Source organism: Pinus tabuliformis, chromosome 6 (genome assembly GCF_031772625.1).
Source record: "Pinus tabuliformis cultivar Carrire ecotype Pingquan chromosome 6, CPIR1, whole genome shotgun sequence".
Classification (NCBI taxonomy): Eukaryota; Viridiplantae; Streptophyta; class Pinopsida; order Pinales; family Pinaceae; genus Pinus; species Pinus tabuliformis.
The window spans coordinates 581,299,571-581,326,795 of record NC_142292.1 but is presented as its reverse complement, the minus strand read 5'-3'; the positions used below and the strand labels follow the sequence as shown (position 1 = coordinate 581,326,795).

The window sequence follows — 27,225 nt, the reverse complement described above, 5'->3', positions numbered from 1 at the left end:
CAAGAGAAGAATCCAAGTGATGATGATGATCTCTCACAATTGGAGAGATCTCTATTTATGTGATCTTCTATCCTATTCGAATTAGCCTAAGATGGCCCTACACATTATTTTATTGTGCAAAATAACATATCCTTGGTGACAAGCCCACTAAGTAGCTCATAAAGTGAAGAATAAGCCATCGAAATGAGCCAAAATGATGAAATGATGGTGTAGCAGGGCCATTGGAGGGCCTTGTTGAGTCCTCATGGTGCCATAATGAGAGTGAGAGCTCCATGAATGGTAGATAAGGGGGTGGCCCCTTGATCCCCAACTAAAACATCTTGTGGTGCTCCAAAGTAGCTTTGGGGCATAAGTAGTGGTGGTATGGGTCTCTTGATGAAAAATAAGCTTGTAGATTATTCCAAATGAAGGCACAAAAAATGGTGGTTGCCCTACCATGTCTCAAGGATGAGACAAACCTCCTCTGGGCCTTGGATCATCTGCCAAACCCTTTATATACTGCTAATCCGTCTGGGGGCACTGCTGGTCCAAGTGCATCATCTCTCATATAATGTGGGCAATTAACAAGCTGTTGTGCTGAGGTTGCCCATGGCATGAAATAATGCTCTGTCACATGATGGAAACCCATGGCTCCCAATGCTTTCCCTACAAGTGTCAATATGATCCTTTGGTGGGCTTGGGCCCGATTTAAGTTGATTAACCCATGATGAAATCACCTACCAATGTTGTATAAGATCTAATGCGTCTTCTCACCTTCAGACACAATAATTCATTAGTGCAATTCAGTGAATAAGCTTGTTAGTCACGGGCAGAAATGAGATTTCATAGTGAGTTTCCATTCCAAATTTGGTGCTTTGAGCATGTAATGTTATTACCTCCCTAGGTAGGAATGGTTAATAAACAACCCTATTAGGTGTTCCCAACCCTTAAAGGGAAGGACATGTCCAAGGTACATCCTTCAAGTGGTAGGTGTCATGTGGATATGATGAGGTGGATGGGACACAGTGGTCTGAATGCTAAATGCCATGGGCTCAAGGGTGGTAATGATGGGGGATATCCACATATTTGGGTGTATGAATGATGAGGGAGCAATCGTGGTACATGAGTTACCTCAACCTTTGTTTTTCCACCCTTCTTCATTTGCCTTTTGCCTTTTATTGATTTTTCTTTTATTTACTACTCGGGGCCCTTGGGGGTGAGAGCATGCCATATATGATATAACAGTGATTACCCCCTTAAGGTGGGGCATTTCATCCCCATTAGGGGTTGGGAGTCAGGGACATGCATGAGTTCCTTAATGATGCAAGGGGCACTCAAGGGGGGCCCTAGGAAACAACGTGATGGCCATAATGATAAGGGGTAGAGCTCATGTTTGGCTTTTGCCCACGTGCTAAATTTTATTGTCCTGACCATATTTTGCATTTTGTGGTATTAATTCCTTTTGTATGTGGCCATATTATGCTTTTATACTTTTTTCTGAGATGCATCAAACTTCCGGGCATCGTTCCAGGCCCGACCTAGACATGTGGACAAGGGGAGGGGAGTACTAGAGCCTTGTGGATCCAGTGGTGATGTGGACCCAGAGAGGGACAATGATGAAATAGGGCATGTAATGTGCGGAGTGGAGTTAAAAATGTGGAATGGGAAAACAGGACCGTGCTACGAAAGTTGGGGTTTCCCAAGTAGTGGCCATCCTAAAGCTATAATCTAGTAGGGGAGATCCCATGGGATTAGGGTTGAGGATTAACCCCCCATTTAAGGTGAGGGAACAAGACTACATTGAAACCCTTCATCCTTCTAAGTCACCCACTAATCCATACCAAGTGTGCCCAAGGAAAAACAAGCATAAGCACCTGATTACACTATGAAAGACATACCTTTAGGGTTGGATGGCCCACCTTCAAACATACGCTCTCGACAGATGGGTGAGGGGACATATGACTGGGTCATGGAGCAGAGATCAATTGGCACAATATTGGTGGTTGTCAAGGGTTGCTGGCTATTGGCTAAAAACAATTCTAGGAGAAAAAATTCTCCTATGGGGTCACCCACTGGTGGTGGTTAACAAGTACATATCTAAGGGCGCCTCCTCCACTATGATGTCATCCACAAAAATGCTTATGGTGGCATCATTGAGGCTGAGCATTGACATCAAGGCATGGTGTGCTAACCCTCTCAAGTCATCTTAGTGACATCCATCCTCATCTAGGCTTTGAAACAAAGCAACACCCATCAAATAGGGTCAAGGCTATCCTAGGGGCGTCTTGGGTCCATTTGGGAACATCATCAAGCAAGCCATTGTCCAAGCTTTCTAGCTCAATGTTTCAACGTCTGAAGGTACAACAGGAAATTTGGAACCAAGTGGGATCTACTGAAGGGTTGACACTTATCTTTGGAGGGACAACACTGGGGCTACAAGATCACATATGCTCTTATAACGGGGCAATGCATCCTCTAGAATGCACTAAAAAAGAGTCAAATCATCCCTTAAGGGATCTCTATTGCATGTGTGATACCACCTGAACAAACTTCTCAAGATGAAGTGAGATCAACATTATTAGGGACAAAAACCATTAAAGCATCATAGTGGACCATATATAATGGTAGAGGCACATGAATACTTCACACAAGAATTACCTTCAAATGTTTAAGTAGCTTAGGATTTGTGAACAAGTTAAATCACTTATGTTAGGGATGTTTTGGTCAACAACCCTATTAAGTGTTTCCAGCCTCAAAGGGGAGTGACATGTGCTAGGTACACCCATCAATCCATAAGTGATACTGTGGTCACAGAGTGGGAAAAACGTCAAGGAAAATGTTGTAGCCATGAGACTAGCTAATGGAGGTTCAACATCTTGAGTATAATAATGTAAGGAGGGAGCAATTATGTGTGAAAATTCCAACACCGGAATCCTATTGCAACAACTGGAAATTATTCTCCTAATTGTTAGTTTTATTTAACAATTTATTTGTTGTTTTCTATGGCCAAATACTTAATAAATCACACTGCAATCTACACAAATAAAACTACGGAAGAATAAATCACTGGAAGTTGAGAAATGCTAGCACACGCATAAAAATAACACAATTGTTTTTGGACGAAAGTCCCCGGAAAAACCCAATGCGGGAAGGCTGGTGCAACAATTGAGGGTTTTATTATTATGCACTGTGAGAAATTTTGAGTACAACTGGATGCCGAAATATGGTAATCCTACAGAGAGAAACACTGGCAAAAATCTAGTGAGGAATTTTCTTCACCCCACAGGCAATCTCTTGGCACAACCTGCTCGAACCCTTGACCCTCTGCGTTGCACTGCACAACCTGTTTGACGTCAAGCCTATGACCGGTCTCTGATGAAGTTGTTCTGCCCTCTGCTAGCTGGGAAGATGCTTCTTCGACACTCTGGGACTCCTTCCCGACCTCTAGAACTGAAGACGTCTTCCCCTCTCAGCAAATCGAACTTGCCTCTAGAAGCTGTTGCACAGTCCTTGCATTAGCTTCTCTGTGGCTCTTTTTCCTCTCTACAAATGCACTCCCTGGATCTGGAATCACTTCCTCCAACCTCATTGTCTCTGCCCCTCTCTCACTGGTTCGATCTCTGACTCTCTCTCTGACAACTGATTGCTGCTACTCAGGAAATCGTTCTGCCAAGAAATCGAACTGCTCAAGTGCTCTCTCCATCACCACATCGACCTCCTCTTATAATCCTCTGTTGGAGCACCAACGACCAAGATTAAGACATAATCGATGGCTAGGATCATCTCTGGGTCGATCCGTGTTAGTTTCTACATTATTCTTGCCTTGACTTAATTAATACTGATTAATTAACCCGTTTTCCTAAGTTTAGACTTAGGAAATTTAAAAAAATTGTTTAATAATCTAATTAAATCACTTCTATGTGGAATTTCCAGAAATGATTTCTTGGTTCTAGATCTCATGTGTTCTAGCCTCTTCACAAAATTTTGTGGCTAGAACACATCCGATGCTACAAAAACTAACATTGTGGAGGCATGAGTTAACCTTTTCCTTGGCTTGCCTTTTCCACCCCTTTGGTGTGCCTTTTACTTTAATGTTTTATCTTTCTTTGGGGTTGTTGCCTCAAAAACTAGCAGGATTTGTTAAGGGGTAACCTACAAGGCAAAAACTAGACTAAGGGACAACAATGAGATGTGGCCCATTGTCACCACAACCACTACATCTTGCTGTTTAAGGACTTTCACCAATGGGAGGCTTCCCTTTAGAAAGGTCACCTATGAGAGATATTCTAGGTTCAAGGATTAAGGTGACAAGAAAGGCTTATAGAGGATGGCTCTTTTTAAGTACAAGGCTCAATCAAGTCAAGAAAGGCGACTCACATCTTCTAACAAGGCCTTATTAGGGCACGATTGATCTATGGATTGAGAGATAGCAAGCCTAATGGACTAGCCTAGAGTTAAGAGGCCAAGAAAAGATTTCCCAACAATGAATATTAGCAATCAAATGGACCAAGAAACCTTCAATAAGTCCACAAGTTGAAGCGTAGATTTGACTAGGGTGTCCTAGGACAAAGTGTACCTAGGGCAAGAGATTCTAGCATTAGAATGGGTGAATGAGCCACTAAAGGGAATTGATTTTGAGGCAATCAAGTCTCCCCTCAATGTTGCATCTTTCCACAAGCCAATACTCTAACTCTTGGTCAACTTGCACCTAAGCCCTAGGTAGCGGTTTGACCTTAAGAGGGCCGAAATAAAAAATAAGAGACCGAAATTGAGTTTGGCGATGAATTTATGAGTGATCACCAAAATGACAAGGCCAATGCCTAGTCCTTGGTATGATGGAGTCTATGGAGGTGAAAGATTGGCTAAAAGTTGGTAAGGAGTAAGGGAATTTTGAAGCCCTAACTCAAAACTGTAGCTATTACTTTTGTGAGGGATCAAGGTCACTTGGGATAGCTATTCCAAAGATACACCAAGGAGATTGTTATTCACATTTCATACATGAGTAATGCATACAATGTAATTAACTATATTCTATACAATTGATCTTCAATAATAAATGGTACAATAGAAAAATTCCTAGATATGAATCCATTCCATACATTAGACACAAGATCAAAGATTTATCGAATACAGGCTTACTTACGAGACAAAATGCATGAACAATCCTTTACATTAGACACAAGATCAAAGATTTATCGAATACAGGCTTACTTACGAGACAAAATGCATGAACAATCCTTTATTGATCCAAAGTAACATCTCCAATGCCAAGAAATAACTCCAATATGGCAAAATACACCATAGAGTCACATCTCCATAAGAATCCAAGAAGGCCGAAATCTATAAGAGGCCGAAATAATGTCACAAGAGATGATCATTTGCTACAATGATCCTCTCCTCTATATATATAAAGAGGATGACTACTAATTAGCCTAATAGCACCCCTAAAACAAGTTTGATTTCATAATGTACTTGGGTTACAAGCCAAGCCACTAACATTCCTGGGACTAACATTCCCATGGACCACCATAGGAAATTTGTGCCATCTTAACATTCCTCCAAAGAGGATAGAAGTCATTCACCTTGTTGGATTAGGAGTTGGAGGAAGAGAATTAGCCTGGGTGGAAGTAATTGCTGCTGCAAACAATAAAAAATAAACCTGCAATAAATAATATGGATGATAGAAGTGTAACCTAAGAAAACACTCAAATAACTACCAAGAAAGGTTGTTCACCTAAAAGCACAGGAAATGGTGGCTGAACCTACCCAAAATATCACAAATTGCTTGTTGTAGCTGCTTAGAAGACCAAATTGCTTGCTGTTCACCTAAACACACATTAAATAATTATTATAGATGCACAAAACACCACTCAATGCTTGCTATCACTGCATAAAACATTGAAATTCCTCTTGCTTTAATCACCTTACTCATGCTATCCAAGAGAATGAAATCCTTATTGTTGGAATTTCCTTTGCTCAAACATTGTTGCTGTAGTTGCCTACAGCACTGAAATTATTGTTGTTGGAGTCATCCTGCCCAAGTTGCCCAAAAGAATGAAATTCTTCTTGCTGGAATCACCTTTGCTGACATGGTGGGAGAAAAAAATGAGATAAAAATCCTCTTTATAATTTTTTTTGGGGTTAGAATCTTCTAGAAGTGCCATTTATGCCTAATTAACTTAAAATTAGGGTTTATATTCACCAAAGTGGGTAGTATAGTCGAATCCAGTCAAAATTGCACAACTTAGATGCTAAAATGGGCTGTGAAGATCGTGGAACAACCTTGAAACACACACTGGCATTTTTGTGCACGTTTCCAAGTTGCGAAATGTGTTTCCATAAATACAGAACACATTTCAGAGCTGTATGATATGTGTTTCCATGTTTCACTGCATTTCTGTACATGGTACAGACCCTCTAGCAACGTTTCTTGCAACTTAGATGCTAACCCAAAGACAAAAACTTGCTTATTAAAAGGCAAAATATGTATTTTCTTGTTTACAGTTGTAATATCCCCAATTTTGATTTTTCGTTTGAGGGGATTAACAGAGTTTATTGGGGAGGTGCTAAGCATAGCACAAATTTGTAATCTGTGCATTGGAGACATTTTTGGTGTATGAGACTAGGAGAAATGGAAAATTACTGCTCTAGTGGAATGTGGGGGCCACAAGAGAATGAAATTCGACCCATTGGAGCAATTCGCACTTCTTGGAGGAGAGAGAAAGAGAAAGGGTGCGAACTAGTGGAGAGTGGGGGCTAGCAAGGAGGAGAGGGCCAACAATTATAAATAGAGCATGGAGGCTCTCATTTGGTGATCTTTGGTCATTTTACAATTTAGCACTAGTTCTCTTGAGTTGCTTAGCCAAGACAACACGTGCTGTTCAACACAAGGAATTTCCGAGTGGGAATTCCACCCTCATTTCGGAGAACTTTGAGTGCCTCCCTAGAGGCAATTTGGGGAACTCAATTCCGACCTTCCATTGGACATCATTGCAGGAGTTTACTCAGCAGTACACATTTTCTTAGGTGCAAAGGTATTTTTGTGGAGCACATTGTGGGAGCAAGAGTGGGTTAGAGGCTCCAAGCTTTTGCAGGGAATTTTCTTATTGTTAGACCGGAGTTTGGACAATGATTTTCCAGGCTAGATTGGAGGCTATTGCTTTGGTCGTTTTTTCTATCTTTTGGCAGGGGTGCAAAAGCTATTGACCAAGTGCTGCTTAGGGGTTTAGAGGAGTGGAGTTGGGAGAGATAAGGGTTGGAGATAGGAGGTATTTCTCAACGAAGAATTTAGCTAGAGTTGGGAGGGATTTCCTATGGTGGATTCAGGTTTAATTCAACAGTATGCTAAGGCTGAAGAGCGAGTCCTCCTGTGCTTAATATCGGCAGCATGTTCTTTAATCCTTTGATTAATAGACCGCCCCGTTTCACCAATGTAAGAGGTTCCACAAGAACAGAGGATGATATAAACACCTTTCATATCCTTAGGGCCATAGGGTCTTTTGCCAATTTTAAGGAACTTCAGATGGTGTTGAGGGGTCTAAAGGTTGAGGGAACATTATGCTTCTTAAGGATTCTCGCAATCTTGTCTATCGTCCCTTGGATGAAGGGGAGGTGAACTCCAGAATTACGATCAATAGGGTCTTTCTTAACCTTAGGACCCTTGCTAGCTTTGAGGAAAGCTTTAAGACCTTGTTGCCTACTGTAACCATTATTAATGAAAGCCTTCAAGAGATGGGATTTTTCCTTAGAAAAATGGTCTTCATCAGAAACCCTCATTGGGCAATTTGCACTTGTTGGGGGTTACCGGCGGTTAGTGGATTCAACCCAAACCCTTTTTGGGTTTTTGTTGGTTTATTGAGAGGAGACCCTAATTAATTTTACAGAATTTTCCGAGCAATATTTGGGCCGGAAACCTACATTCTTATAGCAGGGCATATTGTTGGTTAGTTGGGTAGTTCGTGTCACTTTGTGGGTTCAGTTTTGGTTTGGAATTGGGCCAAATCCTTTCTAGGTATTCCTAGGTTTGAGGAGTGGAGCCCATGGCTGCAATTTCATAGCATTCCGGACATTATTTTAAGTAGAACCTTCATTTCCACTTGGCAGATTGTAGCAGATTTTTTGGGTAGTACGCATTATCAGTTTAGAGCCATTTTAGTAGTTGGATCAGTGAGATTTTACCCGGGGTTTGCCTAGCGTGCATAGTAGGCCTAAGGTCTATCATTCCTTGCCATTTATGTACTCAAATTTCTTTATTAATAAAATGGCTCAGCTGTTTGGCTCAGTTTCTTGCGTATTTTGATGTGCATGTTTGGAATTTGTTTATTGTTGCTGCTTCCCTTTTTATGTCTCTATTATTTGCTGTAATTTTCGATTTGGGATATTTCAACAGTCTTGTTTTTATAGTGGAATTTGTAGACTGAAATTATTCAAGGATCAGAAGTTGAAGGTGCAATTGGGCTAATCCCTATAGTAAAGGAACATCTATGCCTTTTTAACACTTTATGTAATTCCTAATGATGCTAATATTATTGGATGAATGCTACAATCCACAAAAGACAACATATTGAACTCTTAGAAGGAAAAAATCTACATAAGATAGGAGTTACATTCCCATTTGGTAAATGATGTACTACAAGACAAAAATTACTTTTATATTTACATGGATGATCAAATCAACTAACTAAAGGGCTCATCGAATGGCGAGCTCCCAGTGTTTGATAAAGAAATATATATATATATATATAGTGTTAACTTGCCTGTAAAGTTATTTTGGTGTTAATTGCATTCAAAAGTTTCATTACATTTTTTTTATATGATGACATAATTGTTTGAGGCTTGTACAGCTTGTCACTACATGACTTCTCTTTTGTACTTCCAATTCATGAAAAACTGTAAAACCTTGTGCAATGAACTGTTTTTTTTGTTCTATGGGGTTATATATTCTCATTATTGCCATTTTATGTAGGTTGAAGATGCAAAGATGATAATACAATTGACAGAGGAAATGGACACAGTAGATTATGGACTCCTTGATGAAGCTTCTAAAATTGTTGAGGACTTAAATATCTCACTAGAACGTTATGAGCTAACAAAGCTGCTTTCAGGACCATATGACAAAGAAGGTGCCTGCCTTACAATTACTGCTGGAGCTGGAGGCACAGATGCTCAAGTAACTTTTTTTTCCACTATCTTGGATACAAATAACAGTGCATGTCAGTTGTATATTCTCATGGATAATATAAGTAATTGATGTGTTATCACCTAAACTATCATCTCAGTGGAAAAGCCCAATCTACAGATGCAAACCTGGGGTAACATATAGGAGTTGTATCGTTGTCACCTCAATAGAACTTCCTTTACACTTTTGGTTGGATCTCAAGAGGCCAAGTGGGGTATCCCTTGAATATACAATTGATAATACTGCGAGCCTAAATAAATCTTCAATATGATCAAGCTAAAAGACACAAAGATTTACTTTAACAATGAAATGAATAAATACCACAAAGGATATAACACATGAAACATAAATGATCCAATTACTTAGTGATATGATGCTTCAAGTTGATTAATACTTAGTAGAACAAGCATATGTCACACCAATCTACTTAGATGCTAAAATGATTAAGGAATTAGTGGATTGAACTTTAAATATGGTTTATGATATTTCTTAGAGACAAATTTCCGGATTTGAGCTTTAGTGGTGAAAACCACTTACTCAACGTCTTGAGAGATGTAATGTTAAACTTAAATAGACATATTACAAATCAATTTTAATGACATGCAAGAGAAATTGCAGATTTGTGAGAAAGAGAAGTCAGCAACCCAAGTAATTGATATATGATTGAATGTATTTGCTTAGGTTAAGCAATAATTTGGTAAAACAATAAGCCACTAAGAATGTTCCCAAATTATGCTTTAGATATGACTTCAAGTGAAAGATAAAACATAAAAATGCAAACTTGAAGACAAACACAATTAACCTTAACATGTGAAGATTTAAGATAAATTCAAATTTGTGCTTAAATGAAGACAAGTCGAAGTATGAATTTGACTTGTCAATTTGCCATATCTGATTTTATTTTTTGTTTGTTAAGTTGTGTGAATCCTAAGATAACTGCATGTTTAATCTTTGGCCTTAGAAAATGTGACCCGGGGGCATCTAAGCCATCAAAATCATCCAGGGATTGCACTTGTCTTGGGCCACACCAACCCTTAACATGGTTGGATTTTTACCCATGGAGTTTGGAACTGGTGACCTTCATATAACGGAGTGCCTTAACAATGCACTCCATCACCGTCTTTTCTACACCTCATGGATGCCATATTTGATTTTATTGAATTATACTAAAATTTCATATTTTCATTTAAAATAACATCAGTTATGTATTTCCATCTTACACACACACCTAAGTTAGTGAGAAAAACCTTTAACCCCACAAGGTGTGGTTGGTGGCAAAATTAAGAGATGGGGTTGTCACCTATTCCTGACTCTCTCCGTTAAAGCGTTCCCCCAGGTAAGCTTAGGGGGCTGGTCTCTAATGAAAAGTTATATGATATGAGTTTCTAGGAGATTAAGTTAAGTGGAGTGTTTGTCAAAGATAACTTGTTTCCAAGAATTAAGCAAACATATAAACGAACAAATTTCAATGATATATTCAAAGTATAGACTAGTGCCTTCAAGTAAATAAAAATAACTTGCTGAAAAATGAAATCAAGATACAATGATAGACAATCCTGCAAAATTAAATGTTAGACCAAGATGAGCATATAAACATCAATTTCAACTATAAAGGAGATAGTACTTGAAAGTAAATGCTCAAATGATAAGATAGTGACATCAATTATTCATGAGCTAAATGATCATCAAAGCAACAAATATTTGAAATAACTTTGAAATATAGTTGCACCAATGAAGAATATTCCAAGTACAAGAAAGTAATTGTTGCAAAAGTAAAAGATCCAAATACTTGTAATATAACGCAAATGCTTCTTGAGAAAATGATGATATTTGCAAATATGACTCGATTAAATTCAAGATAACAGATAGAGGAGAATTGCATTTGCTAGTAAAGTAAAGTTGTGATGTAGAGATGCTCTTGGTTTATTTTATCAGTTTGTATTCTAAAAGAAAAGTTTCAATTCAACTCCGATCCCTAGACGTTATCCTTGCCTGGAAATCTGGATCTCACAATGATGAGTCAATAGGGGTGGAGGGTCCCTAAAGTCTATACAACCAACTTAAGTTGGAGGTTAATTTTGGAAATGCCAATTAGTAATAAAATGTGACTAAGTGAGATGCTTGAGTAAATGTTGTTGCTTCTAAAATAAAGTATTGGTGCTTGAGTATAATAAACAATGCTTAAGTAAAAATATCAATATCTTCAAATGGAAATGAAAGTGAAACTTTGCAAGTCCACAATTGCTTTGGAAGAAATAGGCTCAATGCCAAAATGCTTCAACACAAGAATGTTCAATAATAACCAAGATGCCACATAAATTAAATTTACAATGATAAAGCAAAGTGCTCAAGAGACTTGTGAAACCAAGATGGCTAAATTAAACCAGTTTAAGCTTGCCAATTGTGTAAAATACTTGCTTGCTTTTAAAAAAAAAAGATATTGCATGTGTTGTAATAGAAGCTCAATGCAATTACTCAAGAAATTGAAATAAACAAATGTCAAACTTGTGCTAAAATGAAAATGGATGTGAGAACTATGTCAGAAACTAATCATGCATGAGTGAAATGAAATTAGCAAATGAGAACTAGAGTAACTAAACTAAGATGATTAGTTCACCCACAAGCAAAGATCCTCCCTCTAAATGGGGAGAAGGGATACCATGGGAAAAATCCCAAGCTCCCTCACAAGAAAATTTAGCGCTTTTATTAGTGAATAGTTACAATGAAAAGAGACCTCTCAAGAGACTTCGAAAAGAAAGGAAATCTTTACAAAATTTGTGCTTGTGATGCACTAGACTTCCTCCTTAGATGCCCAAAGTAATTGGCAAATGAATGGCATAAAGAAAATGCCTCTAAAGTCTGCAAACTTGGAGAAATGTTTACATGTAAAAATCAGATTGTGAAACTCCCCAAATCTGCCCAATGTGTGGACTGTTTTGGTATTCACAAATCAACCACTTTACAATCACAATGCATGCAAGAGGAGAGAGGCTAAGCCTCCTCTAGCTCTCGGCCTTTGAGGAACAAAATTAGCAGCCCTCACAACAACCCACGACCTTCCTTGAAAACTAGTCTTGAAGTGAGAGCCCAAGGTCCTGCACACAACTTGTTAAAAGTTTCAAACAATGAATCTCGCAAGCTGCCACAAGAACAAGTTAGAGAGGGCTGCAAAACAAACCAAGTGTTAGCTATGAAATTAATCAAGAAAATTACAAATGTATATGTACAATAGTCTACAAAGGCTAAGCTAAAGAGTATGAGTAAACTCTCCTCTTTGCTTAGCCATAATTTGACTCTAAAATAGCAAGATTATAGCAAATGAAGCACAATATTTTGAGAAATAAATATTAAATGGATTATGCTTGAAATATGAGCCCAAAGCCCAAAATAAATCCTTGCAAGAAAAATTCGAAAGATGAGGCTTTAGAAATTGACAAATGTGGGTTCTCCTTGAGTATTTCAAGAGTGGGTTGGTTCTTCCGAGAACTTCCCCTCACGCTTGAAGCTTGATCCAAAGAAAGATTTTCTACACAACTTCACATAGACAAATTAGATCCATATGGGCTTAATCACATGCAATGATGAAATTTTTTTAGAGATATATTGGACATCAACTAAAGCATTCTCTATCTAGAGCAAGTAAATAATTCTTATGCTAATGTAAGATAGTTATACATCAACACAACTTGAAAAGCATAATGGAAATAATAACATAATGAAATAAGTAGAAAGACAAGAGCAAGAATATCAAGATATTACCATACACAAGGAGAATAACACCTCAAATGTAACCCCAAAGTCTTTTGTATTAATTTGCAAAAGAGTGTACAATCCAACAAAGTATCCTTAAGCCCAATAGTTCGTATCAAGATTACAGAATGAGAGCCCATAGCTTTATTATATAGAAGTTTGGGAGCCAATCCCAAGGAAAATGGTGACAATCCCAAGACAAATAGGTGATAATTGTTGAAAAATGTAACTAGGTTTGGTCTTCATAATTGTATTTGAGTCATAATAAAATGTACTTATGAAGAAGAATTTTATTATTATTATTATTATGACTTATTAAAGCATGGGTTTTATGTTGATTTTTGGTAGCATCGAATGTTCTCTTAGCCTCAAAATTTGCAGGGAGGCTAGGACACATGTATTCCACAATACCCATAAATCGTTTTGGGAAATTCCACCCGGAGACAATTTTATTAAAATAATTAATTATTTTTAATCACTACCTAAGCCTAAACTTAAGAAATTAAAATAATTAAAGGGTATTAATCTAAAATGTGGGTGAAACTCCTAGAAGAAGACAGAGATCGAGTCCAAATGATCTGAGCAATTGATTAGAATCTAATATGGGCCGTTGGTTCTCAAATGGAGGATTATAAGGACATTGATGGGCACTTGGAGAACGTATCAAGTAGAGTTTAAAAGATCGAATTTTTGAAGCAGAGCAATTGTCGGTGAGAAATTCGAAGTGACCTTTAGCAATGAGGGGCAAGGATAGTTCTGGTTGGAGATTTCTCCTGATCCGGGAATACTCAGGAGAGAAGGCAGAGAGAGATCTGGGAGAGGTAGCGCAGAGGCCACGCAGAGCCAGCGTAGGTAGTGCAGAGGCGACGCAGAACTAGCGTAGGCTGACGCAGAGGCAACGTAGAGCTTTGAGGAGGTCCGTAATTTTGTTGGAAGGATCGATTTTAGAAGCTGGAAGCCAGGGTGTGAGACCGGAGGTGGAAATCAAAGTTCCTGGGAGGCAAATTGATCAGCAGAGGGAGTGATGCTGTGACAGAGTTCGAAATTATTACAGAGGCAACAATTTGAATCCCCAGCAGGCAGCACAGTCCTTGGGCCAGAAGGTCGAAGTTTTGAGGAGAAATCAATTTCTCTGAGTGAGTCGATAGAGAAATTCGATCTCTAGATCGAAGCTTTCCAAAGGCAGAAGGGAGCAACATGTTTTTCCTTGAAGAGAAGATCTTCAGCTAGGACGCGATTATTTTGTAGCAGTTTGCTAGTGCAAAATAGCGTCAAGAGGAAGGAAGAGCACACACTGAGGGAATTCTTTCCTCAGGGAACTTCTAGCCTAGAAGTTCGATTTTTCCTAACGGAGCAGTGATAGTTGTGAGCAGATTTGCCCACTCCAGGAGGGAATGCGTAGAGCTAGTTAGTCGCTGTGCAGAGGAGAAGAGGAGGAGTTCAACATTTTTTAGAGATGGTTACAGATGGGCATGATCCATGGAAGAGCAACAGATTAGATCCAGTTGCTGTAGATTTCTCACATGGATCAATATCCTTGCTACGGGAGTCCAACATAATCAATAAAAGGAGGATCACAGTGTCAGCAGACGCAGCTAGTCATTCAAATGATAGTTGCATAGCTAGTTGTTGTTAAGAAGAAAGTTGCAGTGACACAGGCAGTGTGAATTGCCCAGTTGCAATATGCAGGTGTAGTTCCAACCAGGGGATTCCTAGTGTAGAGCTTCACAGTCCAGTTTCTAGTGCAGGAAGACTGTGTGAGTTTCCAGGAGGGAGTAGAGAGATTCCCATAGAGAGATCGAGACTCAAAGGGAGTCTAGTTTTAAAGGGAACAACCCTATGGAGGCTAGTACTTCTGGATCTGAGGAGATTAGACTCATTATTGCAGTACTTCTGGATTTGAGGAGATCAGACTCATTCTTGCAGTAGTTGCTGCGACAGTGCAGAAGCATCAGCAGAGCAGTAGCAACTGCAGAATGAGTATATCATATTTCGCCATGTTGGCAGCCATACCTCCAGAAGTGAGGTGGGGTGATTTGGTTTTGTAACCCCAAAGAGCTATAGGATGGGCAGGATACTTGAGGAGTCCACCTCTTGGATCAATACCTTGCTACGGGAGCCCAGATCAGAAGGTAGTAGGATGGACCAGGTCAGTTGATGTAGAGGAGTGTCAAAGTGGCAGATGCAGTGGTTAGGAGCTCCAGAGACCGAGCAGCGCAGAGCTAGAGTTGGTAGCAGTGTAGTTGGCACAAAGCAGAGTCAGCAACAGCGCAAAGGCTTCAGAGGGTAAGCACTGAGACTAGTAGCAGTTAGAACTCCAACAACAAATGCATCATGCTGAACCTAGACTGGTTGAAAGTTTTAGTCCATCTTAGTCCCCACCCGGATATATTGCGCTGGTTAGGAATCTAGTCCATGGCATTGCGGTGCCTAAACTCTTCATAGTTCATATGTTTTGAGATCTTCCATGTACTTGTATATGTAAGTATGAATACCTCCCTAGTTAAGAGGGAGTGTTGAAAAATGTAACTAGGTTCGGTCTTCATAATTGTATTTGAGTCACAATAAAATGTACTTATGAAAAATAATTTTACTATTATTATTATTATGACTTATTAAAGCGTGGGTTTCATGCTTGGGTCATTATGTTTTAGGTCAAAGACTCCATTGAGGACTTCTAGGATTTATTCTGAGTCATTATAGTTTTTGTCCATTTAAAGAGACCCTTCTTGGGCTTTAAAATCATGTAAAAAGATTTATTATTGAGTCAGATTAGCTATTTAACACCTCCACACCAAGTCGGCCTCAAACAGGGCAATTCGACCTCACCTAAAGCCTATATATACAAGCAAATCGAATTCATTTGGAGTATTCACTCACTCTCACATAAGTTCGATATCCAAAAGAAAGAGCTGGAAAAGTGCGAAGTAGGAAAGGAGGCTAAAAGGAGTGCGAATTTGGAGAAGAAGGGAGAAAAAGGCAAGATCAAAATTTTGGGCTATCTCTCTCTCTCTCATGTGGATTCCTCTAGGAGATCGAAGTCTTTCTTTTCAATTCGAAATTGTTGCTGTTGCCATTTGCTAGGTCGAAGTGCTGCTGTTGCAAGGTTGCAGTTCTGGGTTGAAGTTGCTGGAAGAGGAGGCTGACTTGGTGTTTGGAGGAGGTCTGTGTTTAAGTTGAAGAGTCTCAGGAAAACTATTGAAGGAATATATTTTGACTGGGTTTTCCCCTAGATAGGGGTTTTGCCCTGACAGAGTGCCTACATCTTGTGTCTTGTGTTTTTGTGATCTTCAAAGTTCATACACACATAATTTGGTAATTGCTTGATGAAAGATAATATAACAAAGAAGTAAAAGAAGCCAACATAATTCACAAGTAATTATCAAGAAAGAGAAATCTAACGCTAACTCTGCTAACATTGATTTATCAAAAACAATCCCAATGCTCCTTCATGCAAATTCGAATTTCCCAAGTGGTAACTCGATTTCTCCTTATGTGGCCCACACAATCCTTGATGAGGGAGCTCAAATTAGATGAGAGGACATGTGGGAGAGTGAAGTGGAGTGGTAGGAGACCACTCTCCACCTCACTTAAGTAAACTCTAATCCAATCTCAATTCAACTCATGATATCTCCTTGAAGCTCGAGTTAAGTTCCTCAAATCATGGATCTTGCACTGGAACTCATTGGCTTCTCCATAAAAAATTCAATTTGCTTGATTTGTGGCTTATGTGGAGTCCACATCACTTGACAACTGAAATTTGATCTTTAGATGAATTTCCACCTCATTTCCATATCATTTGAGCATGTGTGGATATTTATTTTTCTCCATTTATTTAATTTTTGGGCTAATTTATTCCCACATTTTCCACTAAACTTAGGAAAAATGGGTTTTGAGGGTCTAGAACTTATTTTTTACCCCTCAAAGTGTGTCATAGTAGAAAGTTGAGGGTGAGAGGTGTAATTTTGAGCACACATACCCCATACAACTTCTCTAGACATCACTTATTACATTTTACATTCAGATTTTATTCAAATTTCTGCCCTGCAAGAAATTTAAAAAATTAAAAAAATGACCCCTAGACCTAATCAAATTCCACGAAATTTTATGAATGATCTAATATGGTAAATTATGATGAGTCTAGACACTAGGACTCACCCAAGGCCTCACCATCAAGACACACTCCGACTTTGGGGTTATGCTGAGAAGAAAAAATCTCCCAGAGTAAATTCACTTGATGACAAGGTCCCAAGTTACCTAGGCATGTGTTACATGACTCAACTCATCATACTGGCATCACTTTACATCATCCCCGTAGGGCTTGTGGAATCTCAGTACAACAGAAGAAGATGAGAAGAAGAAACAGAGTTGAGATGATATGGTGAACTTTGATGGTACATGAAGCTTCTGATACATCCTTGGGCATGGAGTCTTCAAAATTTTTAGGAACAATTAAGTGGTTAGCAAGTTCAAAGACAATATATGCACTTGAAAATAACACTAAGGAATTAAAGGGTAATCAATATAACTTTTTCCAATATATTTAGAACATGTCTAATGTAAGATTATCTATGTAATAAAATCAAGCTTGACTCGATGGTAAGTTCAACTTATGTTCTTTAATATGTTGTCTTCATTTACTTGAATTTAACAAAATTATTTTCGAAGTGAAAGATGAGCAATCTAAATAACAACTCAACATAAAGTCACAATTAGAGCTTATTATAGACCAGGGTTGCGGGTGAGTTCACCCCGCACTTGAATCTGCTCCCTAAGTGCGCTTCGCTTGGAAGCGCCAGGGGAGCAACCTCAGGAGCGTGCTCCCTATTCGCTCCTGTTTGATAGCAAATTTCGTGAGCGTGCTCCCAGTAAAAAAATTTCGCTCCCTGGTTTCCAAGGAGCGATATACGAAGCGATCAAGGAGTGGTCGCTCCCGTATCGCTCCCCATCACACTGGGAGTGAATTTTAAATGTGCGGAGTGATACGTGAGCAATTGCTCCCTTCAAAAAATCGTGCCCACCTCTTGAAAGCACACACACAACCAAGGGAGAGAGGGGCAACTTTTTGGAGGGAAATGGGAGGGGAAAAACAATAAAAGACCTCCTCCTCTCCCTCATTATCACCATTTCATTTGTGAGAAAGAGAGATTGAGAGCATTTCATGTGTGAGAGAGAGATTGAGAGGGTTTGAGCTTGAGGAGTTTGTGGGAGATTGTTGGAGCTTGCAAGCTTGTGATATTGAAGGGAAGGGAGATTGTTGGAGAGCCAAAGAGGCAGGGTCTAATCCCATTGTTTTTATTTTCCATGTAAAATTTGTGTAAAAATATGTTGAATGTCCAATGAATCTAGAATTTAGATGTTCTTCTTCTCTTCTCCTAGACTTTCCCACTCCTCCCTCATTTTGTTGCAGGCAATAATCTCAACCTTCAACAAAAATGATGGGTATGTGGCTTAGCCTTATCTTGTTGGATTCATTTTTTTCTATGATGATGTTGTTGGGAAGTAGAAGAAGAAATGATGAAGATGATGTAGAAGCAGGTAGTGGTGGAGGATGACGCAGGAGCATCAACACTAATCATATCATTTTGTTTAAAGCCCCAAAAGAAGACATGTAAATTTTAGAATTCTTATTTTCTCACTTTATTTAGAGGATTTTGCAATAGGGTCAGCTGTCCAGATTCTAGAGAAATCTGGACTGCCAAGTTGTTAGGATATTTTGAGATAAGTCTTTATAAATATTGACAAGTGTCTAGCTTAGCTGTTCGGTAGTTTTGGACAGGTGTCCAGTTTCTTGTCTTAAGAGATATTTTCCCCATCAATAGGAATTGTATATGTGGAGGTGTATACTTAGATAGTTTAGGGTTCGTTAATTTTGTAGCATCAGATAGGTGTTCCAGTCTCGACTTTGGTCAAAGAGGCTTAGAAACACAAGAACTTCAAAACCCAATTTTTCAGGAGAAAACACCTAGAGATGGCTCAATTAAGTTAATTAATCAATAATTAAATATTTCCTAAGTCTAACTTAGGAAAAGTGATTAGTTAACATGAATTAATTGATAAAGGTGAAATTTCTCTAGAAACTCACATGGATCAACATAAAGATGATCTTAGCTATTGATGAGGATTTAATCATGACCATTGGTGAGCCAACGATAGATCATAAGAGGAGGTCAATGGAGTCAGAGGATGACACACTTGGTGAGTGAGTCCCTTGCGTAGATTGAGCTATCCAGTTGCCGTGTTTAGTGCAGGAAGAAGAGATCTAGCCAAAGAAGGGAAGAAGAGGTAGAGGAGCAGCAAGATAGTGATCTAGTGGAGATTTCTAGTGCCGGAAGAGTAAGTGAGAGGAGGTCAATTTTATTCCATAGGATGATGGACAAAGGCTTTTGCAGAGCCTCATAGAGGAAATTCGATTTGGCTGAGAAGCAGGTTGCTTCAGGTGCCGGAGGTCGGGAAAATTTCCAGAAGGTCTGGCCAGTGACTTCTAGCAGCAGCTACAGATAGAACGAATGACTTAGAGACAATTCTGGAGGAGTGCGAGTTTGGCCTGCGCAGAAGGCTGATGCAGGGGTTTTCCGGAGCAGATTTCCATGGCCAGTTTGGGCCAGGATTGCTTGTGGAGGGAGGGAAATTTCCCTCAATAATTTTGCTAGTATTTCTCTCAGAAAATATTGCCATTTTGGTATCTATTTTATTGTACACACATTTGTTGCTGAAGAATTAATAATAAAACCCTCATTTGTTGCACTGGTTTTCCAACATTGGGTTTTTCTGGGGACAATTGTCCAAAAATAATGACGTCAAATTTGTATTGTGTGTGCATTATTTTCTTAGTTCCTATTTTGCTTCTGCAATATTTTTTATGGTGAAGAAATCGCAGTGTGAATTATTCGTTGTTTGTCGTAGAAAATAAACTGCTTAATAATTAACCAGTTAGATGAACAATTTATAGTTGCTGCATTTCAAGGGAATTTTCACATGGTATTAGAGTAGAGTTGATTAGATCAGAAGCTCAGAGGTGGAAGGAATAAATCGTTCAGATTCAGAGGGAGTTTGATAGTTTGATTTCTAGATTTGCACAAAGCCAGCTAGGTAGTTTGAGTTGCTAGGTAGAGGGTTCAATTTTCCAGTGGCACGTTGTAGGGAAAATTCGAATTGCCCAGGAGCAGAAGTAGGTGAGTAGATCAACATTTTCATAGAGCAGATTCTTGATTTGGGCACAGTTGGTTTGCATCTTAGACTAATAGTAGTAGATTAGTGCCAGGTGGAAGAGAAAAACACACACAGAGGGATTTTCCTCAGAAGGTTTCCAACTTCAGTGTTGAAGGAAATGTGAAACTTCTAGTAGTAGAGGGAAGCAACAAAGCAGATTTGCATATTTCTAGAAGGAAGTGCCTGTAGCAGAGCAACTTAAGGAGGAGATTCCTGTTTATTTCCTAGTTGTGAGTTTTGCAGAAAATGGCCTTAGCAGGACTCATACATCAGGATAGGTTAGATGGTGCATCCAACTATTGTATGTGGAAAGCCATAATGAATTTCCTTCTAGATGAGCATGGTCTGAAGATGTACGTTGAGAGAGTTGTTTCCGTACCTACAGATGCTGATCGGCTAGCGAATTACAATAAGGAGATGGCCAAAGCGAAGAGATTGATTCTCGATGGAGTTTGAGATCATGTTGTCTCACATATAGCGACCAAGAATATGGCCAAAGAAATGTGGGATGCTCTCACATCTAGAATCGTTTTGAGAATCAGAAGATGTTCCTGAAGGAGAAACTAAGGACCACCAAGATGCAGAAGGGAGAAGGAGTTAGTCCTTACCTCACCAGGATTCAAGATGTCCGGAATGAGCTTGCCAAAGTTGGAGAGGCAGCTCCAGACAATGATCTGGTGCGTATAGCTATCAATGGTTTTACCGAGGAATGGGGTACCTTCATTCAAGGTATCATTGGACAAGATCAATTACGAGGTTGGGATCAATTGTGGGCAGATTTTATTCAAGAAGAGATGAGACTAGATCTAGTCAGGAGTAATCTCAGTGGAAACAACAACAAAGGACCAAAAAGTGTGAAGGAAGAGGAGAATGTAGCCCTTACATCAAAGGGAAAAGCAAAGAAAGGTCCCAGTCAGGGACAAGGCTCACAGGGAGGAGAAAAGAAGAAGAAGGATTTGTCGAAGATCAAGTGCTTCAGATGTGAGTTCGGTCACTACAACACTCAGTGTCCTCAAAGGAAGAAGGACAAGAACAAGAAGTAGGAGCAGGCAACAACTTCAACAGAGATTGATAATTTATCTTACAACCTGGAAGATGAATTCACACTATATGCAACTATACCTCCAGGAGAGAAGTGGGGAGACATTGAGCTCTAGACCCCATAGTTGCAAAGGTTTGGGCAAGGTCCATAGAGGTAGCATCAGACAGAGGTTTCCTCATGGATGACCTTTGCTATAAGGACCCACAATATTCAGTAGCAGGTTGGATCAATGTCATTTTGATGCAGTCAGTTCTTGAGAGATAGTTGTAGTATTAGTTGCAGTTAGATGCTGAGGGGTGTAGTGCAGTTGCAATGCAGAGAGACTCAGTAGGTAGCGCAAAGGCTAGTAGAAATCAAAAACTCAAGAGACAGTTCCAGCATAGGGACACAGTTGATTGAGTATTTAATATTTTGGATTTCAGTTGTAGTGCAGTGGCAGAGTTGGCAACAATATAGTTGTACAGTGCAGTGTCAGGAACAACACAAATGCAGGGTGGTTCAGCTACAGTTGTGGCAAATGAATTAGAGTTGCACAGTGGTTGATGGGCAGTGACAAATTGTCACAGTTGTTAGACATCAACCACATGTATGGGAGGAGATGTTATGAGATTGTAGAACACCTTCCTTGCTAAAAGGGGGGGTTAATTTTGTAGCATCGTACAAGTGTTCTAGTCTTGACTTTAGTTAGAGATGCTTAGAAACACAAGAGCTCCAGAACCCAGAAAATGTTTTTGGAGAAAACACCTAGAGATGGCTCAATTAAGTTAATTAATCAAAAAATAAATATCTCCTAAGTTTAACATAGGAAAAGTGGTTAATTAATAGGAATTAATTGAGAAAGGTGAGATATCTCTAGAAACTCATATGGATCAACTCAGAGATGATCTTAGCCTTTGATGAGGATTTAATCATGGCCGTTGGTGAGCCAGCGAGAGATTATAAGAGGAGGTCAATGGGGTTGGGGGATGACACACTTGGTGAGCGAGTCCCTTGGGCAGATCGAGATATCCAGTTGCCATGTTCAGTGTAGGAAGAAGAGATCGAGCTAGAGAAGGGAAGTAGAGGTAGAGGAGCATCAATACAGTGATCCAGTGGGGATTTCTATTGCCGGAAGAGTTAGTGAGAGAAGGTTGAGTTTATTCCACAAGAGGCTGCACAGAGGCTTGTGCAGAGCCTCATAGAGGCAATTCGATTTCGCTGAGAGGCAGGTCATTTTAGCTGCCGGAGGTCGAGAAAATTTCCAGAAGGCCTGGCCAATGACTTTCAATAGCAGCTACAGACATAACGACTAACTTAGAGATAGTTTTGGAGGAGTGTGAGTTTGGCTTGTGCAAAGGCTGCGCAGAAGGTTAATGCAAGGGTTTTCCAGAGCAGATTTCTGTGGCCAGTTTGGGTTAGGATTGCTTGTGGAGGGAGGGAAATTCCCCTCAATAATTTTGCTAGTATTTCTCTCAGAAAAGATTGCCAGTTTGGCATCTATTTTATTGTACTCAGATTTGCTGCTTAAGAATTAATAATAAAACCCTCATCTATTGCACCGGTTTTCCCACACTAGGTTTTCCCGGGGACAATTGTCCCAAATTAACGGTGTCAATTTTTTGTTGTGTGTGTGCATTATCTTCTTAGTTCCTATTTTGCTTCCACAATATTTTTTATGGTGAAGAAATTGCAGTGTGATTTATTCGTTGTTTGCCGTAGCAAATAAATTGCTTAGTAATTAACCAGTTAGAAGAATAATTTCTAGTTGTCGCATTTCAAGGGAATTTTCACAGGGTTTTGTAGAGGAGAGACTCAGAAGAGGAGCTCGAGAATCGAGCCACCATAGTTCCTCTATAAATATACTTTTCAAGTGAATAGAATTGCATTATTGTGTTTAATCCCGTTTCGAAATACAAGTTTAATTCCTGACTAAAAGAGAGTGTAACTTTGTCGCGATAGTGGTGAGAACGAAGAGTTGTTTAGTGTGTTTATTTTATTATTTAATGCGCTTAAAGTTTTTTGTTTGGGGAAGCACGTTTCTGCTTTGTCTAGTAGAGCAATTGTCACTATAACATATAATCAATTTTCATAGGCTTGAGACCACTTATTATCGCACTGTGGGGATACATCATTGTAGTGAGAAAGGAAGCTTAAAGAGTTCGCGCAAAGGTCCGATCATCCCATGCATTGATGCGAGCGAGCTGGTAAATCATCTAATGTTGCACATGTTTGCATGCATGGAGGACTATTGGACAAGTGATCACTGCAGTGAATTGAAAGAAGCAAAAGGCGAAATGAGTTGGGCCATAACGAAGTCGGGTCTTTCAACCTTAAACGAATAGAGGAGTAAGACCAACCCCTGACCCCGACATTTGATGAGACCAGTTAGTCGGTCGGGCGTGAGAGCATTCGGGGATGTAGCATAAAGATTCGCAGAGGAAGCAGAGGTCCGACCTCCTACCTTAAAGTCAGCGTCAAACCCTGACCTGGTCGGTGGGACTCTTAATATTTCATTTTATATAATAGAAAGGGATGATATAAAAAGAGGTTTTCGATTTCATTTGTGGAATAAGAATCCCGTCGCCATCGCATAAAGAGTCAAGGGAAGAAGAGGGTAACTAGGAGAAACGACACATGCCAAGAAGAAGAGAATTAGACGTTGCAAGCAAATGGAGAGTGATGAGGGCAAAAAAAACACTCGGTTGCGGAGGTTAATCATCGATGACAAAAGAGGAGAAGTTCGGGGTTGAAAGGTTCCTCTTGACCACCTTTGGTTCGAATGAAATCCCTTGTGGTGATAACCTCAGTATCATTGTAAATTGGGTATGTTTATAAAAATTAAACAAGAAAGGGTCATGGTTTTTGGGTTATGTTGATTGGGGTTTTCAAGGTGTGGGTAAGAGGAAAGAACCTCGCCTAATTAAGAAATCACGCCTCATAAAGGAGAAATCATGGAGGCATTGGGCAATTTACGCAGGCCATTGAAGGGGCCTGCGTCATTTGTGGTATCAGAGTCGAAGGTCTTTTTCGAGTATTGTCATATAAAGAGAGATTGGAGCTAGTAAGAAGGGGAATATGCAAGACCTGGGAAGGTAATGATTTCTCTGTTTAATTTAATAATGACTGATAGTTTGATGTTGAAAGTATAGGACATAAAAAGAAAGGAGATAGGTAAAGGAAGCTGCCTAAGATGATGAACACAGTACCGAATTTTGAAAAGGAATGAGTCTCAGAGCAGACATTAAGAGAATTGCTCAGAAGAGGAAGTGGCACAGAGGAAGAAATTTCCAACAAGGAGCAAAACTAGAAGGAGAGAAAGAGAACCCAGCCAAGTGAAGAGCTGGAAGAAATATTGAGGAAAAACCCTGGCATGTAACTAGTCATTGAGTTTGTTTAATTTTGTCAAGCAAGCTAATAATAGCAGGTAGTAGTAGATGTGGATGGCATAACTATTGCCAGCAAGAGGTGTAAAGAATTAGCAAAATTCTCAGAAGAAATGGCAAGGAACCCTTGCAGCAAGAAAGACTGCAAAAGAAAACACAGTTATGGTTAGAGAGTGAAGGGGACAGAGGAGGTCCTCACTAGAAGAGAACCAAAGGAGTTCTCAAGACGAGCAAGGAGTAGCAAAGGCTAGAGAAGAGCAAGGAGTGCTCAAGAGGTTCTAGAGGAGGGAAACAAGGGAATACTAATAGCCTAGGTTGAGGAGAAGTAGGTGAGGTGTTCATGTAACAAGCAATGGAGAAGAATTGTTACAGGGGCTTGTGCGATGCACAATGGGCAAGAGAAAGCGCAAAAGAAGGAAGGAAATGAGATGGCTACTAATGGCCATAATCAGGGTTCAAAGAGAAGCCACAACAGAGGAGAAAAATATGCCAAAGGAAATGGCATGAAGAAGAAATTAAGTCAAGAGGAATTCGATAAGGAGATAGCTGAGCTAAAGGAGAGGCTTAATTTAGTGAAGATGATACTAGAACGAGAAGACTAGAGACAAAGATGGAGCCTAAGGAGGAGGTTCAAGTTGCTTGTCAGAGAAAATGGTTTTAAAAGGAAAACCCCTAAAGCCAGAAAGCTTGGGAGGAAAGTGAAACAACTATTAATTTCTCAGCTGAAGGAAGGACTCAGGGTGGTCGAACCTAAGAAGAAAATTCACTGTTATGGACTTGAGCAAGGTATAACCCTTGGAGATGGGGAAGATGCTGAAGTGAGACTGTCTGAGAGTCTCCTGGACTGTGTGTGAAGTCCAAAGCAACAGAGGGAATTGCAAAAAGAGAATGTTGATGAAACACAAATCGAATGTCTCAGGGAATGTGAAGAAAGTCTCATGGAAGGTTAACAAGGAGAGTTGGTAGAAAAATATCAGAGGTGGCTGGATGGCCTTTTGTCTTTAAAGTTGGTGAGTTTTATGTGAATACAGACTAGAAGTATAGACAAAATATCCACCAGAGAGGAGAAGGTGCAAGGACTGCCTCTCAAAACCGAGAGCAAGCAGAGAAGGAACACTGCAAGCTGTTGTCAGCGATAGCCATGGTAGCGAACGAGAACAATGATGCCGAGGGAAAAGAACAACCCTCAAAAGATATTAAACAAGGGAGTGAAGATGCTGATAAGGATGAAGAGATGAGGCAAGCAAAAAGTCTCATGGAGTATGGGGAATGTCGAAACCAAAAATGGCATTAGGAGCATTTGCAGAGGCTCAAAAACCTCACGTTTTTGAAACTAATGTGTTTTGTTCATGTATAAGACATGAAGGCCACACGGGAAGACCATCATTACCAACTGTCATGAAAGAAAGAGAGAATATAGAGTTTCCTTTAAGAGACAGGGGAAACAATAAAATTCCAAGAGGAACACCTTTGCAATTGTATGAGATAGATATTGGACAAATTTGAAGTGAAGTGGTCATGGAGCATGATGCAAAAAATGAGTCAGAATTTGAATGAGAAGAATGGATGATAGAGGATGACGTTGCAACTTTCTTTCAAATTAGCTCTGCTATTCATATGTAACCACCATCTAGCAATGCATTCATATGTAACCTTCTTTTATATCTTCTTCCATTTAGCATCAAGGGTTGGTTGAGAACCACGAGTGGTGTAGGGTACAAAGGAGGAGTTAATTTTTTTATGGGATACTGTCCTCTTCAAGTTAAAAGCAATTGAACTACCCTCTCCAACTCTACCAGAGAAACTAGAGGAATCTTCAAAACTGGGCATATATTCTTCAAAATCAGAGTCACTAAGCATAACATCATACTTTTGACTTTTGCCTATATCTTTTTTAATTCTTTTGTTTTTCCCCTTTTCTTCATTGTAGACTTCAATTAGACTTTGCATCTCTGCTTTAATATCATCAGAAACATTTTCACAAGGTTTTACTTGTCATTTCCAATGTGATAGGTGTTCTTTCATTCTATGGATCCCCCCACCTTTAACTTCCTTCCCACGATAGTTGCAAACTTTATTCCTTGTTCATTTAAATGGCAGTGAACCCAAGCTGGTTTATTCTTGTTTTTGGGGGCCATGACAAGTTCTATAGGAAGAAATGAAAAATCTGATTAGAAAACCCTAGGGTTTTTAGAATTCTATGGCAATTTTTTTTAGAGAAAAATAAAAGAGGAATAGAGGCCACAAAATACCTGGAGAAGATCTGTAAATTTTGAGAAGAGAAGAAGCTCCCACAAATTAGAAAATAAACTCTTCAGTCAGCTCCAAAATATCCCACTCAAATTTGCCAATGAAATCTCTCAAAATAACCCTGCAAATTTCATCAATTGTTGAGAAAAAAATAGAAGAAAATAACGGTGGAAAAAAATTACAAATCTGGATTCTTCATAAAAATACTAGTGTTTTGAAATTTTTAGGGAAAAAGAGAATAGGTTTTTGGAGAAAATAGAACAATAATGGTTGAAAAAAATACCTTGATTTTCGCTCTTAATTTTCTAAAGAAAATTAGTGCCAAAATCCTCCCAAACCAGCTCTAGAGTAGCCCCTACAAATCTGCATAAAAACGTTGGTTTTTAATTTTTTTGGGAAAAAAATTGATTTTTATAGAAAAATGGAACAAAAATAGATGGAAAAATTACCTT

The 27,225-nt window shown here is 39.3% G+C and overlaps 1 protein-coding gene across 2 annotated transcripts in view; it reads left to right on the top strand.

The window, feature by feature from the left end:
• Positions 1-27,225, top strand: part of LOC149259866 (peptide chain release factor PrfB1, chloroplastic-like) — a 213,762-nt gene that overhangs the window by 111,863 nt on the left and 74,674 nt on the right. For both annotated transcript variants that reach the window (XM_089419267.1, XM_089419275.1), the window contains exon 4: positions 8,945-9,148. In XM_089419267.1, coding sequence (XP_089275393.1) covers positions 8,945-9,148 — 204 coding nt within the window. The remainder of the gene's footprint in view (positions 1-8,944; positions 9,149-27,225) is intronic.